The sequence below is a fragment of the Rhincodon typus genome, chromosome 8 (assembly GCF_021869965.1).
Source record: "Rhincodon typus isolate 14 chromosome 8, sRhiTyp1.1, whole genome shotgun sequence".
Taxonomy (NCBI): domain Eukaryota; kingdom Metazoa; phylum Chordata; class Chondrichthyes; order Orectolobiformes; family Rhincodontidae; genus Rhincodon; species Rhincodon typus.
Genome location: NC_063339.1, coordinates 35,245,184 through 35,262,805, shown reverse-complemented (window position 1 = coordinate 35,262,805; position 17,622 = coordinate 35,245,184). Strand labels below are relative to the sequence as shown.

At 43.8% G+C, this 17,622-nt stretch overlaps 1 protein-coding gene and 1 long non-coding RNA gene across 2 annotated transcripts in view; one reads left to right on the top strand and one right to left on the bottom strand.

Annotated features, from left to right (window-relative positions):
• Nucleotides 1-12,950: 12,950 nt before the first annotated feature.
• The window catches only part of LOC125483678, a 106,557-nt gene continuing 101,885 nt past the window's right edge, over nt 12,951-17,622 (top strand). The window contains exon 1 of the long non-coding RNA XR_007262622.1: nt 12,951-13,968. This is a non-coding gene — a long non-coding RNA (uncharacterized LOC125483678). The remainder of the gene's footprint in view (nt 13,969-17,622) is intronic.
• Nucleotides 14,143-15,502, bottom strand: ankrd9 (ankyrin repeat domain 9). Its single transcript, XM_020532658.2, has one exon. It carries the CDS (start codon nt 15,313-15,315, stop codon nt 14,404-14,406), a length of 912 nt encoding a protein of 303 aa, XP_020388247.2. The 5' UTR covers nt 15,316-15,502; the 3' UTR covers nt 14,143-14,403.

The window sequence follows — 17,622 nt, the reverse complement described above, 5'->3', positions numbered from 1 at the left end:
CTCTCCCGTTCAATCGCAGGCTGCAGCTTATGGTGTCTAAACATGTGAACTTTGGCTTGACCAAAAATCAAATTCTTCTTGTGGGAAAGAATGATTAAATGTTCCAAACCCTGACACACACCCTTTATTTACTTGTTCAATTGTTTATGAACAAACCTTAGATATCTCCTTTCCAAATTGAAAAATTAGTTTCTCCGGTCTTTCCTCTGAAACTTTGATTCAGGTTCATAGCTTTACAGTGACTGGAATATGGCAGAATATTTAAGGTGCTGTCTGTCCAACGAGTTGTCCGGCTTTACGACATTTGGTGATTGATTTTAAGCCACATGGGTATTTTGGGTTTCAGGTGGCTAATGCATCTGAGGACATGAGTAACATGCAGACTACAAGATTGTAACTGCTGGGCTTGGTCAAAATGAGATTGGATGGCTGGTTGGCAGTTGTGTTGGTGCAGAAGGTCAATCCATGCTTTCCGAGCTCAATAAATACAGTTCCTTTGTGCCAACCTCTCGCACTGCATCTGCTCACTGTCTCTCTTCTTTCTCCCATAACCTTAATGATTACATTCCTCAGCATCAATCACAAGGGCACAAGAAATAACCTCTCATGTTTACTGTAACATACTGCTATGGTTCCAGCTGTTGGTACTACTGGACAAGTCAGAAACCGAATTGAAATCGGCCTTGAAAGATCTATTTTTAATTACCTTTTGTTCACTTAGTTAACATGGTTGTCAATCTCTGAGACATATTCACACAAGGGTGAAGGCTTCTTTGACCAGTAAACTGAAATTTATGACACAAAAGAAGAAATGAAAAATAAATAAATGAAGCAATATAAAAATTGAATATAGTTAGCTAGATCTAATATACATGACAAAGAAAAACATTTCAAGCCATTTTGTGACACTTCTGTTAGAAGTTATACCTTGTATCTTAACTCCTTAGGGTTCTTCTTAACTAACTTCAGACAGTTTCTTGGTTACAAGCTGTGGAGAGAATTCAGTGAGTCCTTTTCAAATCTTTCAACATGAACACTTTCACAAATCTGAGAACCTCAACTGTGTCCTGCAGAACATCTACTGATGACAACCTTTTGGTTGCAAAAACAACCATCAACCGTTACTATTACACTGGCCTTGCCAATGGTGTTCACATCCCACGAGTGAATACAAAAAAAATTATGGTGTACCAGTCTAACCAACCTGCAACATTAGTCTCACCAAGGTGGAACACAGATTGAAGCCTAATTTTTAGCTGACAGTGTTGCGAGGGAAACAAACAACAATTGTAAGAGACAGTAAGAACTGCCGATGCTGGAGTCAGAGATAACAAATTGTAGAGCTGGACGAACAGAGCAGGCCAGGCAGCATCAGAGGAGCAGGAAAGCTGACTTTTCGGGTTGGGACCCTTCTTCAGAAAATCTCCAAAATGTCAGCTTACCTGCTCCTCTGATTCTAACAACTGTAAGAGCCTGGCTACAAGTGCTGGGGGTGGCCATTCATTCCAAGACAGATTGTAGAGTGGAATGTCCATACTTACAGACATGGTGTTGCTAATAATATAATTGCTGTTCTTCCTCAAACATAATTCATCTCATTACATAGCCCAACCCCAATCCCCAATTGACGTGTCCTCCTCTCTATCCCATACAGTAGAGCTAAAGGAGGACATTATCTCTCTTGTGCTGCTCCTAATGTGAGTACATGCTCCTGTGTGATTTCTCATGTGCAGGTCTCTATAAAACATGCTATCAATCTCAACCAGGTGCTAGTGTTGTACTGGTAGCTTACTGTCTTTAAGTTAAAACCTTAATTACTTTAAGCATTTTGTCTGCGGGACGTTTATAGAGCAGCTTATGAGGCAGTATGTCATTCATGTGTGACTTATCTAAATAATTTCAATGTTACGCAATGATATTGTGCATCTGTGGTCTTGGCTGAGGTTATCAGAAATGCTACTACTGAGAAAAAGACGATCAGTTTGCCTGATGATGACAACTTTTTTTTCTTTATTTGTTCATGGGATGTGGACATAGCTGGCCAGGCAGCATTTATTGCCCATCCTTAATTGCCCAGAGGGCAGCTAAGAGTCAACCACATTGCTGTACGTCTGGAGTCACATGTAGGCCAGACCAGGTAAGGATGGCAGTTTCCACCCCTGAAGGACATTAGTGAACCAGATGGGTTTTTCCCGACAATCGGCAATGGATTTATGGTCATCATTAGATTCTTACAATCATATATCGTCTTTAATAAAGAAAAAAAATCTTGCATTTATATGGCACGTTTCACAACCTCAAAGTACTTTAAAGGCAAAGAACTACATCTATTTTGTCTCTTTCTCCACCAATATTCGTTACATTTGAGACAATTTTTGAATTTTGTGGCCAAATGTTATGAATGACCATGTTGCAACACAACACTTCATTATCCTTACACAGATACATGACAACAGATCCTACAAACCAGATGAGTGGCACGGTGGCTCAGTGGTTAACACTGCTGCCTCACAGCACCAAGGACCCAGGTTGGATTTCACCCTCCGTGACTGTCTGTGTGGAGTTTGCACATTCTCCATGTGTCGGTGTGGGTTTCCTCCGGGTGCTCCGGTGTCCTCTCACAGTCCAAGATGTGCAGGTTAGGTGAATTGGCCATGCTAAATTGCCCGTAGTATTCAGGGATCTGTAGATTAGGTGGGTTAGTCATGGGAAATGCTGGGGTAAGGGGATGGGTCTGGGTGGGATGCTCTTCAGAGGGCCTGTGTGGACTTGCTGGGCTGAAGGGCCTGTTTCCACACTATTCTATGATCTTTCAACATTATTACTTTAATGTTGGTTATAAATTTCTGACTCAAATATGGAAAAAGACTCAACTTCTGAAACTCAGAACTAGTACCGGACAAAATTTTACCGCATGTAACCCACAGTTGAGCTTGAGGACAATGTGGTAACATATATGCTTGAATGAGCCAATGTATGAGGCTGTGGCTGGAGAGGTAAAATAAAAGAAACTTGCACTTTTTTGACATCGTTAACAACCTTTGGACATCCCGAGCACTTTATATGCAATAAAGTACTTTTCAGGAAAGAAATGTTCGAAGATTTAAAAGAATGGATTTTCCAGGTGCTCGTCCCTGTATGGAATTTACATGTGGAGAATGACAAATGATGATGGATAAAGTTTACTGATGAAATCAAATTTTATAATATAAAAAAATTTCAATGTTTCTTTCACATTATCTGGTTCTACAGTCTTCACTTTTGTGAGATTCTGAACAAATTGCAGAAATGTATTTGATGCTGCTTGTGATTCAGCATTTGTTAGTTTACATAACATATACCACAGATAGGCAGTTCCTTCTTGAGTTGGAGATCTCAAATTCATTTACAAAACTAACTACTTACAAGACTACAATATCACATGTAGTCTGGGTTCTGTGCTTACTGATGTTACTGTAAAATAGACACATATGTACCTGGCTGATTGCACTGCACTGATTCCATTATACAGAGAGAATGACTGAAAGTGAGGCATGTACCTTTATACTGGAGCACCATTTGTTGTGATGTCATTTAACTGTCTTAAAGGTAAAGTGTCTGTCTTCTTTGCAATTTGTACCATAATACAACGGCATTTTTGCCAAAATATTCTTTTGAGTTTGTTTGAACAACTGTCCTTCTTTGAAGTAATATTTTAGTGGTACATGTAATATAAATCCTGTAAAAACCAACACGATCAGTTACAGTAAACGAGCACTCAGAAATTCCACAACAATATTATGGGCATAACATGTCTGTTTTGTTTTGTGCTTTTTTTTTGGCATGGGTAAACTCATCTCCTGTTTTTAATTGGTACTTCTGGAGCGAATAGTTAATGGATCTCTTCATTTGATGCTAGCATTACACACTGGTATATTCCTTGATATGACCCCTGATATACACAGAGTTAAACAATCCCAGCTAGACTGAGAAACTGAGAAGATACATCTGTGATCTCGCACCATGAAACAAACCAGGTCTCTGATCACTACGTACATTGCTTAGGTAAATGATTGGGTTTGGCTGAGCTGGCTGTCCAGGTGGACCATTAACTATTCAAGTTCACACTTAAGTGATGTCACATGGATAAGGTACTGGAAGACCTCTCTACCAAACTGAGAGATTATTTAGGCTGATGTTGATTTTTAGGGTGAGTACTTTGAGATTTAGGCTCCTTATGTAAAGCCACTATTTAACTTGCAGGTTTTGAATATATGCAATGTAGCTTGAGAATCAGGTCAACATAAAAGTGGCAGTTGACAGCTTGGTGTCTTGACTTAGCAGCTAATTAAATCAACGATTGTGAGAAGACCACCAGTGGGCAGTCTCATGCCAACTGCACCTCACGCCAATTGTATTGTGACTTCAGTTTAGAAAATGTCAGATGATGTATTGGACTATCTGAAAAACTCTTAAACTGTTTTACGATACTAAGATCAATGTCACAGCCTGTGATCTCACAGAATTCAAATAAATTGCCCAGAATCCATGTTCATGTACTTTTTCTGCAACATGTATTGTGATGAATACTACAGTATAACTCAGGCCTAACATTGTGCAGAAAATGATTTTAGATTGGTATCATAAGTATAAGAAAAGCCTAAAAGAGTTTAATAAGACAGATTCTGACAGCTTTGTGTCATACTAACCACAGCAACCACCAGAGAAATTACCTTTCATCCATATCTTTACCCACATCATTCTTTCTAAGATTTACTGCATAAACATTTCAAGATTGTTTCAACATCCACTTTAGGTCATTTCTAAAAGTGTAAGTAAAATGTCTTAAGTATTTAAAAGAAATAAATTCATTGATCTGATTTGGTTAGTGAGTTTAATATTAATTTCTTTCAAATCTGAATCGGTCTAAACTATGTGACAAGTCAACAAACATTGCTTTTTTTGTTCATTAAAGGTAGGTTTTCAAATGTTCTCTCAGTTATTGCATAGGAAGACTCACTATGAAGATGTATTTAGGTCTCATATTAATTGGTTGTGATTAGTTGGTTTCACATATTGAACTTTTAAAAAGAAAGGTTCCTTTACGTTGAAACTACACTTTACCAAACCAAGATAAGTGAACCTAATTACAGCATGAGACACTTTCGCTCTGACCTTTGTGCCCCAGGGAGGAGGTGGGTTGGAGCAAGGGAAACTGGTGATAGTGGTGATGGGTTTGGGAGAGGGAGGGGAGGATGCAGAGGCAGGGAGAGATCCTGGCTCTACAAGCCTGACCTTTAAAACAGCCATTCTCATTTCCCAAATTTCAGTCCAGTGGCCAGGAACGATTGGGAGTCGGACTGGATAACCTGGTAAGAGTGGAAGAAGCTGCCAATTTTTGAGGCAGGGTGGATGTAGGGCCTACCTGGGACTCTGGCACTGAGATGAAAGTTTAAATGAAAGATTAAATTTAAAACATCAATCCTGCTCTCACACCTTCACTACCCTCTCTATCCATGCCATTCCGTGCCTACCTTCCCACCTCCTATGTCCCCTCATAACCCCAGTGTTAAAATAAGCCTTTGATCTACCCGCCAAGACTCCTTTATACTACTCATGCCAATGTACCTACATATTCCATCTGCTCTCAATCATCCTCATGGCATATTACAGTCTCTCTGTCCATTCAGTACCAACTCATAAGCCCTACCCAGCACCCTTTGCCCTTCCTTCTTCATGTCCATTCACCCATAATCCAGCATGAGCTCAGTTCAGGAGGCATCCTGACAGAAAGTAATTAGTCTATTCCTGATGTAACTATTAACCAAGTAACATTCTCATGATACAAACATCCGATACATTAAAATTGCTTCAAATAAGTTTGAAAGAAAAAGATCATTTCACTGAAGTGCAATAACTTGTGCAAATGAAAAAGATCACTTAAGTGCTTAAACCTTGTATCAACAAACATTTCTGCTGGATAACTGTCTTGCAGGCATGAAAACAAAGAGTAGGAACAAACAGGTCACTTTCTGAGTGGCAGCCAGTGACCAGTGGGATCGGTGCTTGGACCCCAGTTATTCATAATATTTATTAATAATTTAGATGATGGAGCTAAATTTAATATCTCCAAGCACCCTGGCACCAACGTCATTTTTAAAAGACCATTGCATTCCTTGTTAAGTGTTGTTAGCGTGGAGCTGCCCTGCACAGTTTGGTGAACTAGTCCTGGATTTGGCAGATAAAGAGAAATTAGCAATCCAAACAGCAATCTGGAGATCCTTGTAGACAGGGTGGTGCAGAGGAAGGACATCTTTGTCGCCCAGGACTGGCAGAAATGACCACAACAGCAGACCATGCCATCATGGTTTACCACCCAGTTCAGTGCGGTCACAACTATATGGAGGAATGTCCAGCTCTGTAGAAAGATGATCAATGACCTGCCAAATTAAGTACAACCATATTCTTTCTGCTACCTCATTCTTCATTCTGTCTCTGCTCATGTACCCGCCTCCCACCCAGGCTCATGCTCTACCACCTGCATACAATATCTTCCCTCACTCTCCCTCGCTCAACCAAACCCCCTCATCTCTAACCCTGCATGGTCTCTGTGCTGCCTGCTCCCTCAGGATATCTCACCACCTTTCCCCCACCTGCACCAGTACTAACAGTGGTGCCACCCACTTTCACCCCACTCAATACCTCCCTATCTCCCCTTCAAAGAGAAAACAGTTCTGAAGAGCCAAGATGGACACCTTACAATCAGCTCCTCACCCACTATGAAGACAAAATCTTGGTTCTCCCATTAGGACTGAGATGGGTCCAGTGGAGACTCAGAAATATCCATTTCCTGGCAACTATTCAGGAACGGAAATTGTTCATTGCTTTACTCTTCCACTACTCACACTGTGAATACATTCTTAAAATGCCTGAATCTCTGTCCCTTGCTCATGATGTACTCTCTCTTCTACCTTTGCAGGCACGAGTGGCATTAGCACAGTGAATGCAAAATAGAAAGACAGCAATAATGCCTCAGGGGATGCAACCTGAAGGCTGCCTCCTGCAACCTGATACAATGCATTACTGGGACTGATTCACAATTCAAATAGGATTAGGATAATTAGGTGGCTGTTTTAACTGGTATGGACATGATGGGCTGAAGGGCCTTGTTCCATGCTGCAGATCTCTATGACGCTATGATATTGCATGATGTCGGGAAGAGTGTTTGGTGCAAGGGTTTGGTTTGCGCACAGCAGTTTAATGCCGAAGGTTCAGCATGTGGCATTGACTCTGTATTCCAGCTTTACTGTGAAGGGCTTTTAAAGGGCCTCAAATTACTCAAAATTGAAGCCAACTCCATCACAGAGTGAAACACTTACCCCATTCCCTCCGGGTGTGATGGCAGACATTTTCAGCATCGTTATGCACTTGTTATTTACAGCATGATGGAAGAAACCAGCGGTTCCTCTTCACACAATGAGTTTGAGGCTCGACCTCTTACTATTGGTGTACTCTCAGATGTACACATGCCCTGAGTATCCTGCCCAGTCAACCCTACAGGCTTTGAAATTCCCAAAGTCACTACCCAACCCATCTATGTAACTGTTCATCTCCCCACTTTATCCCCTTGTCACAGCCTGGGCATATTGAATAAACATACAAGATCTAGTAATGCATTTTTCCCACTAGGGAAGCCTGGGCATTGCTGACTGTAGATGACACCTTCCTCTTGCATTACTCCTTTCTATTCAAAGCGTTATTATCTCTCCCCTTACATGTTTAGTTGCCCACCTTCACAATCGTTATGCCCCTCTGCATCCCAAAACATCTCTTGCTGCGTCCAATCCCCTGAATTGATTCTGCAGCTTCCTGTCTGCAACAGTAGCTCCTGATAATCCCCTCCCCATGATCCTTATTAATCAGAACCCCATGGTTTACCCCCATGGAGGGACTTAAACAAAATAGCCCTGAATGATAGTGACCACACCCTGATTCCAGTACAGCTCCCCACATTATCTTCCTGCTGCTCCCCAGATGGTTACACTGGACATACAAGACTGGACCTACAATGTCTGTACTGTAAAGGTACAAACACCTGACCCTGACCACCCTGAGCAGCCAACAGCCTGTGCTCAAGCCTCTGTCTAATACCGGAGGCTACCCTGACTGACTGTGCTGGGAATCCCTACCTGGAGGGTTTCTCCCTTGACATGACTGAGGATTAATTCGCTTTGTCTGAGAAACATGGTCATTTGGTTGAAGCACATTGAGTGTGCTTGGCATGTACACAGCTGGCACTTAGTGCAGATCTGAGATTGATGTAGCATAGTGCCATACAGTAACATATCCACCCCCTTGATAGATGACTGCTGACAACTATGACATGCTGCCTGGATTTGTGTCTGTGCTGAACAGCAAGGCAAGATGGTAAGGCTTTAAGGTTGGGTTGCTGTGAGCATCTACTGTGAAGCAGGTGCAAAGTGAGTGAATGCTAAGATAGCTATTGAGTGCCCTGAGATGCTCCCTCATCCAACTGATGAGATAGATCTCATTCATGTTCAAAGTTTCCTTGCAATTGCATTACAATGGAAGATGCCACTGTGCTCTACATTAAAGCATTAAAAAGCAGAACTGTACTGTAACTGAATTGAAGGTGTGCCATGATAATGCACCGAGGCTGGCATGTGTCAGATGCTAAGATTTGTGGATGTCGGTGCTGCTGTCACTGCCCATGGGGAATGCCCTCAGACATTGGTGCTGGGTGTTCTAGATGGTGGTCCAGAGGGGTAATCGATGAGCTGGAGTTGTGTGGTCAACACTTCACCTTTTCATGTTGGGAATTCTAAGCATCTAGTTTCTATTTTTCACCCCCACCCCAGATCCCCAAGGGAACATCTAGTTTCGATTTGGTTGGTGGGAGAATGGGAAATTGCATATTAATGAAGTGAGATTAAGTAATAACGAGGTACTAATGCATACTAATACACGTGGATAGGCTTCTTGTCACTCACTAGTGAGAATCTCACTTTGCCGTTCAACACTCAGTTGGAAAATGCTCTGAATGTCTAAGGTTTTGGAGTAGATCTATAGCTCGGGTTGTGGGTGTTGAGGTTGGTTGGCACGCCGAGCTGGTTTGTTGTTCCGCAGATGTTTCGTTACCATGCTTGGTAACATCCTCAGTGCAGCCTCTGATGAAGCGTCGATGTGTTTTCCCGCCTGGTTTTTAAACTCTGGGGTCCGTTGCGATGGATTGGCTCACTTCCGGGTTTCCTCCGTAGTGGAATGTATATGGAGTCGAGTTCAATGTGTTTATTAATAGCATGCTTTGTGGAGTGCCATGCTTCCAGGAATTCTCGTGCTTGTCTCTGCCTAGCCTGTCCCAGGATCTTGGTGTTGTCCCAGTTGAAGCCGTGGTTCTCCTTGTTCATGTGGATTGAGATGAGTGAGTATTGGTCGTGTCTTTTTGTAGCCAGTTGGTGTTCATGTACTCTTGTTGTTAGTTTCCTTCCTGTTTGTCCTCTTGCACTGGCATATCCCCCAATCAACCATTACTATCAAGCCAGGGGATCAACCCTGTTTCAATGACAATGGACAGTGCGGGAGGGCATGCCAGGAGCAGCATCAGGCATACCTAAAGATGAGGTGTCAACCTTAAGAAGCTACAACACAGGACTACTTGCTTGCCAAACAGCATTAGCAGTAAGTGATAGGCGGAACTAAATGATCCCTTAATCAACAGATCACACCTAAGTTATGCAGTCCTGCCACATCCAGTCGTGAATGGTGGTGGACAATTAAACATATTATTGGAGGAGGAGGCTCAGCAAATATCCCCATCTTCAATGATGGAACAGCCCAAAACATCAATGCAGGTGAGGAGGTTGAAGCATTTGCAGCAGTCTTCAGCCAGAAGTACTAACTGGATGATCCATCTCCTCCAGTGGTCCCCAGCATTACAAATACCAGTCTTAAGCAAATTTGATTCACTCCACATGATATCAAGAAACGATTGGAGTCATTGGATACTGCAAAGGCTACAGGCCCTGACAACATTCCGGCAATAGTACTGAAGACTTGTGCTTCTGAATTTACCGCTTCTCTAGCCAAGCTCTTCCAGTCCAGTTACAACACTGGCATCTACCCGACAATGTGAAAAATTGCCCAAGTATATACTGTACATAAAAAGCAGGACAAATCCAACCCGGCCAGTTACCGCCCCATCAGTCTCCTCTCGATCATCAGTAAAGTGATGGAAGGTGTCATCAACATTGCTAACAAACCGCACCTGCTCAGCAATAACCTGCTCGGTGACGCCCAGTTCGGGTCCTGCCAGGGCCATTCACCATCTGACCTCATTAGAGCCTTGGTTCAAACATGGACAAAAAAAAAAACTCAACTCTAGACGTAATGTTCTTGTAAAGTAATTTAGGATTTTTCTTTATTTTAACTGCCATTATTCCTTCATACTCCCTTTTTAGCTCTTCTCATTCCCTTTTTAAAGTTTACCCCTTGTATATTCTGTATTTCTCTCAGGCTTCTGCTGTTTTGAGCCCTTACTATCTGCCTTTTTCCTTTTCATCCAATCCTCTATGAACCCTGGATATCCAGGGTTCACAAGATTTGTTACTACTACCACCACCTTTTGGCTTTATTGGAACATGTTAGGTTTCAGTTTCTATTCCTGTTCATGATAGTTGAGCAATTTACAGGAAGCACTGATTAGAATATGAAAGATTTCCAAAGGGCAAATTCCAGAAGAGGGGGTGCGCAGCAGAATCTGCTGTATTCACATTATCATTATTATGTTGGTCTTGGTGCAATAAATAGTTGATTGATTTGATTTGATTGTCACATGTAGTCAAGTATAAAAGTACAGGAGTATAGTGAAAAGTGTATAATGTCTTCACACAAGGCACCATCTTAGGCACAAGTTCGTAGGTACAGAATCTTAAAAACAAGAAAGAACAAACTTAAAGGTTAAACAGTGCAGTAATTATAGTACAGTGTAAGTAGTAAATAAAGAAATAAAGCTGAAAAGTTCGAACACTAGTAGGTCTTTCTCAAGTGCTTAGCCACAGCAGGACTGCGCTTTGAGGAGTCAATGCTGGAAGTCTATGCTGATGCCACATTGGGCTGAGAGACAGCCCCAAGACCACCAAGCCAGGCTGGGAGTCCACCATGCCGAGTAGATGTCACGCCAGGCCGAGAGGCCACCATGCCAGGCCGGGTCTGCGTTGAGTCCCAAGGCTGAGAGTGGAAACGAGAGAAGACAAAAGCAGAAGGAAGAAACGGCACGGTGGCTCAGTGGTTAGCACTGCTGCCTCACAGTGCCAGGGACCCGGGTTTGATTCCACCCTTGGGCGACTGTCTGTGTGGAGTTTGCACATTCTCCCTGTGTCTGCATGGGTTTCCTCCGGGTGCACCAGTTTCCTCCCACAGTCCAAAGATGTGCAGGCTAGGTGGATTGGCCATACTAAATTGCCTGTAGTGTTCAGGGGTGTGTAGCTTAGGTGAGTTATAGGAGGATGGGTCTGGGTGGGATGCTCCAAGGGTTGATTGGACTTGTTGGGCCAAAGGGCCTGTTTCCACGTTGTAGGGATTCTATGAAAAAGGAACCAGATGGAGTAAACAAGTACACAACAGTACGACAGAAAACATTCACTGCAGACCTAACAAATCCCACAACACATTTTGGTATTTACTCTCCCCATTTCCTTCTTGGATGTGTCCCATTGCTCGGACACAGATCTACCCAATCGTGTCTGTTCCCAATCCACTCTGGTCAAATCATAACTGATCTTATTAAAATTAGCCCTCCCACAGTTTATCCTCCTTATTGCTGTAACGGATTCCCTGATCAATTGTGATATCATCTCCTCTTAACTCCTTCCCTGAAGACCCTATATCTTGGAATATTGATTTACCAATATCCATAAGTTAAATATTTGCAATTATCAACTTGCAATAAATGATAAAAGTAAAATTCTGTGGATGCTAGAAATTTGAAGCAGAAACAAAGGATGCTGGACAAACCTGCAGGGCTAACACGGACTTCAGTACGACTCAAGATTGAAACTGATTCGTCATACTGAATTCAAAACTTTAACTGTTTCTCCGTCCACAGACACTGCTAAGTTTCTCCAGCACTTTGTTTTTATTTCAGGCATCTAGTGATATTCCTTTTTAATTGTAACTACCAGATTTCTTATTGCAAAATTGCACATTCATCTATACTGCTAATTGCCTGTCCCCCATTCAGCTCTGAAGGTACAGCTTCTAACTTTCAGGACGCCTGTCAATTACGTTATTGCATTGAAGGGAACTGGCAACATTAATGAAAGACTATTACATAGAACATAGAACTGTACAGCACAGTACAGGCCCTTCGGCCCACGATGTTGTGCTAACCTATTATCCTACTATGATCAAACTACCCTGCATACCCTACATTTTACTACCTCCATGTGCCTATCCAAGAGTTGCTTAAAAGTCTCTAAAGTATCTGACACCACTACCACTGCCGGCAGTGCATTCCACATGTCCACCACTCTCTGCGTAAAGAACCTATCTCTGATGTCTCCCCTATACCTTCCTCCAGTCACCTTAAAATCATGCCCCCTCGTAATAGTCATTTCTGCCCTGGAAAAAGTCTCTGACTATCCACTGAATCTATGCCCCTCATCATCACCTCTATCAAGTCATCTCTCATCCTTCTTCACTCCAATGAAAAAAGCCCTAGCTCCCTCAGCCTTTCCTCATAAGATCTGACCTCCAGTCCAGGCAGCATCCTGGTAAATCTCCTCTGCACCCTCTCTAAAGCTTCCACATCTTTCCTATAATGAGGTGACCAGAACTGAACACAATATTCCAAGTGTGGTCTAACCAGAGTTTTATAGAGCCGCAGCATACCCTCGTGGCTGTTAAACTCAATTCCCTTGCCAATGAAAGCCAACACAGCATACTCCTTCCTTACAACTGCTCTCACAAAAAAAAGCTTACAGGATTTTATTTCAATAAAGTTAAGTAAACTACGAGCATTCGTATCAACTTTAAAATCAATAATTATGGCAGCTTGCAGTGTTTTAGTTCAAAATCTAATAAGCTATTATGGAAAATAAAACTGATATCTGTTGATTACACTAATTTTAAATGTAACTTACTAGCACATCAAATAGGACTTTCTGGAAACTTCCTATATTTTACTATTATATCAATGTTAATAGGGGAAAGGCCTGGTCAGAGAAACAGGGAAGAGTGTCTACACTTCACACCAGCTTCTAAATTTGAACTAACTGCAAAACAAATGTTACTGTAGCCAAGAGGGGGTTTGGGGCGAGGGTTGGTACTCTATTTTCAATACATTTCAGGCAGGTGGCAATACAGAGCACCAGCTCACCCGGGGAAGCATCGCAGGAAGTCACAGGACTCTGAAGTTAGTTTATATGGCAACCACAATTTAAACGCGGCTGCCTGACAAAGAAATAGTGCCTTTCTGAACTTAATTTTCATGTGTACGTTCGGTTTTCATAGAAATAAAAGATATTAAAAAAATTTAGTCTGACAATTTTTTAAACTGCCTTAAGGCCACTACTTAATATTTCTAGGCAAAAATTTTTACGTTGCTATATTGTACTTAAACTTTTGCAATAATCCACAATAATACAACACAATTTGACAATCTGCAATCAGAAATCTTGCAACAAACCATACAACACTGAGAAATACACCACATTCTGCTAAGTCTGACAACCTTAACAGCGGCTTAAAAGGAACCAACTTTGATTGAACATTTCATTGGGTATTACGTAAATGTTAGGACTGTTTCTATAGTAACGAAGCCCGTTTATCGAAACTGGCCGATACTTCAGCTCCCTGTTGCTTTGGGAGTGCGCCTCGGGTTTCCGTTTCTATTTCTCTCCGTGATAGGAAGCGCCGACCGGAGCGTGAAAGATTTCATAATTTTCCAATGGGCAAATACCAGCAGAGTGAGTAAGTAGCAGAATCTGCCGACTTCACACGCCCGTTGTGTGGGTCTAGATACAATACATCGTGCGTACAACAATGCAACAAAAAGCAGACCTAATAGAAATCCCACAACACACTTTGATAAATTATTTACAGCGTGGTAATGCAAGCCGAATACAAGAGGATGCGGTGACATAGTTCATAGTCAAATGCATTAAAATAGATTTATTCTCGCAAAAGAAAGTTGAATCAATAATATATTACAAACTTCAGGAATCGACAGTTCGATACACTTTGCTGAAACTCCTGGAGAATTCTTAATTCCAAAGTTCACCACATATCGGTTTGGCATTAATCTAGATTAGGCCGTTCACTTACTAGCAAAGTAACATTTTTAAAATTATGTATAAATATATAAAGTCTGTTTATAAAAATCGCTAAAAAAGGATAAATACGGCATTATGTTAAGTTTGAATGGGCAGTGCCGCCTGCAGTCAGTTTAAAGTCCAGAGTTCGGAGGAGATGAGATATAGGTAATTCGGCCAGAGCCTCCGGGAATTTCTCGGGGTCGATCGTCCTGATTAAAGTTTGCATGGCCTTTATGAAGAGGGGAGCGGGGCTGAAGCCCGAGAGCCATTGGAAGAGCTGTGTCCCCAGAAGTGTCTGCCAGAAACTGGCATTGTCCTTCAACGCCGCCTTCATCTGAAACTGGAGTCGGGGCATGAAGAGCAGGAGGTGGTGCAGGCAGCTGATCTTCCTGGGACTATCCAGGGGACTAGAGCCCAGTTGCTGCAGTAAGGTGTCCAGTGCCGTGTCTCCGCGGCAGTCCCTGATGTAAGGGGAAGAGCCGTGACCGAGCAGCAGGGTCAAGCACTCGGGCCTGGCCAGCTCGCACGCCAAATGCAGCGGGGTCTTGCCGCTCTCCACATGCTCGCAGCCCCGGCGGTCGATGTACTGGCGCCGCTCATTCTCCGGTAAGTGCTGCAGGCTGGACAGGATCCGCGCCAGGGTGGCGACCCGGTTATAGCGCACAGCCATGGCCAGGTGCTGGCCGAGGGCCGAACAGCAGCAGAAGCTGGTGCTGGGCATAGCCAGGGCAGCCCGGGGATGCTCAGCCAGTAGGTACCGGGCGTATGCCTGATGGTCATGTACAAGGGCATAAAGCAAAGCCTCGGACGGCGAATAGCTGCTCATGCGGCCGCTGTCCTCCCAGTGGAACACCTCCATGGTCCTCATCTCCTCCAGCATCCAGACGGGCAGCAGGTCCCGTACCGCCTGGTAGAAAGCGAATGATGATTTCCTGCAGCGTTTCCGCCACCGGGATTCCTGCTGACCGTTCCCGGGACTGCTGGAGCTCAGATCCCAGGGCATGGCCGGGCTGGAGGGAGGGGGAGAGCCGGGCTCCCAGGCAGAGGGACACCGGTCCGAGAAGCCTCAGCCGTGCTCCTGGTCTTCTTTCGCTAACTCCAGGTACACGCAGCTCTCCCTGGGTCACAGATTCAACCCCTCCTTAGAAGCCGGGCACTCTGCTTCCTGCACTCTCTTTGTAGCCGTAGCGCAGACAGGAGGCTTTAACCATTGGCCGCTTGCAGCCAGTCCCCACCCCATTTCCCAAACTTCGATCCCCAGATCCCTCCCCCCACCCACCCCGTGAACCGCCCCCCGGGACCCGCCTCTGGGGATGGCCAAAACGAAAACCAGACCTTTTATGTTAAAAAAAAACCCCTCCAAAAACACAACCATTACTGTAACATGGCCATTGTCCCATATGCAGCTCTTTCGTACACACCCATCCCCCCACCGTATCCATGATTTGTGTTCCTCAGCAGCCCACCTCATCTTCATAACGCAATATAAACCAAAAGAACGATGCTGTAAATCAGAAACACAAACGGAAATTGCTGGAAAAGGTGTGGCAGCATCCGTGCAGAGAAATGTGAGTTAACCTCGATCTGAAACGTTTAACTCTGATTTCTCTCCACAGATGCTGCCAGACCTGCTGAGCTTCCCCAGCGTATTTCTGTTTTTGTTTCATCTTTATAACATCCCTATCGCATAGATCAAGAGTCATCCCACCAGATTTTCCGGGCGGTGGCAATCGTACGCAGGATTTTCCTTACTACGAAAGAAGGGAGCGCTGCAGTCTCTGAGCAGATTCTGCTCAGAGTTCATTCAGAAACGCGGACCCTACTTCCAGAGATAACAAGGTGTGGAGCTGGAGGAACACAGCAGGCTGGGCAGGGAAGCTGACGTTTCAGGTGGGAACCCTTCTTCAGAAATGGGAAAGGGGGGAGAGAGCTCTGAAATAGAGGAGGGGTGGGGCTGGGGAAGGTAGGTGGGATGGTGATAGGTGAGTGCAGGTACGGAGTGGTGGGGATTGGTCAGTGAGGTGGGAGGCGCGGATAGGTGGGAGAGAAGATGAGATGACAAGGTGTAGAGCTGGATGAACACAGCAGGCCAAGCAGCATCAGAGGAGCAGGAAGGCTGATGTTTCGCGCCTAGACCCTTCTACAGAAAATCATTTTCTGAAGAAGGGTCTAGGCCTGAAACATCAGCCTTCCTGCTCCTCTGATGCTGCTTGGCCTGCTGTGTTCATCCAGCTCTACACCTTGTTATCTCAGATTCTCCAGCATCTGCAGTTCCTACTATATCTGGGAGAGAAGATGGACAGGTTGTGTCAGGTCAAGGAGGCGGGGATGAAAGGGATGGTGGTCATGGGATGAGGCCAGGGCTGGGGAGATTTTGAAACTAGTGAAGTCCACATCAAAAGCATTGGGTTATAGGCTCCCAAGGCGGAATATGAAGTGCTGCTCCTCCAGTTTGCTGGTGGCAACATTGTGATACTGGAGGAGGCCCAGGATGGACATGTCACCCAGGGAGTGGGAGGGAGAGTTGAAATGGTACACAATCGGAAGGTGTTGCTGTTTGTCGCGAACAGAGCTCAGGTGCTGTAAAAAGCCGTCTCCGAGCCTCCACTTGGTCTCACCTTCCAGAACTATTTACAGGAAGGCAAATCTGAACCCCTTTTTCACAGCAGCTGTATACTCACAGGAATATCAGTAGACTGATTCCAGAGATGAGGGGATTATCTTTGGAAGAGAGAGATTAAGCAGGTTCTGCTTACACAGTTTGAAGGGTGAGAGGAGATTTACTTGAGGTATATAAAATGTTAAAGGGGATTGACTAGTAGATTTAGAAAGGAGACCTGCATTGAAGTCCCACCTGTGCCAGAGATGTACAATGATATCTCAGAACTAGGCTAAGGAGAGGCAAATTTAAAGCAGAAATGAGGAGGAACTACTTCTGTCAAAGGGTAATGAATCTATGGAATTCATTGCCGGAAAGAGCAGTGAATGGTAGTAAATCTGAGGAGGAGATAGACAGATTTTGATTGGGTTAAAGAGTGATGGAGAGAAGGTAGGAAAGTGGGTTTGAGGCCAAGATGAGATCAGCCATGATTGTATTAAATGGTGGAGCAAGCTGGAGGGGCTGAATTGTCAACTCCTGCTCCTAGTTCCTATGTTCTTATTCTGAAAGGCAGTGTGTGCTGACATAAACATACTCCTCTCCCCCTTGATTGCCACCACTCACAATCCCTTTCTCACACTACTCACAGTCCCATTCTCACACCATTCACAGTCCCATTCTCACACCACTCACAGCCCCATTCTCACACCA

Coding starts and splice junctions, on each gene's coding strand:
- ankrd9 (XM_020532658.2), bottom strand. CDS start 15,315: ATGCCCTGGGATCTGAGCTCCAGCAGTCCCGGGAACGGTCAGCAGGAA.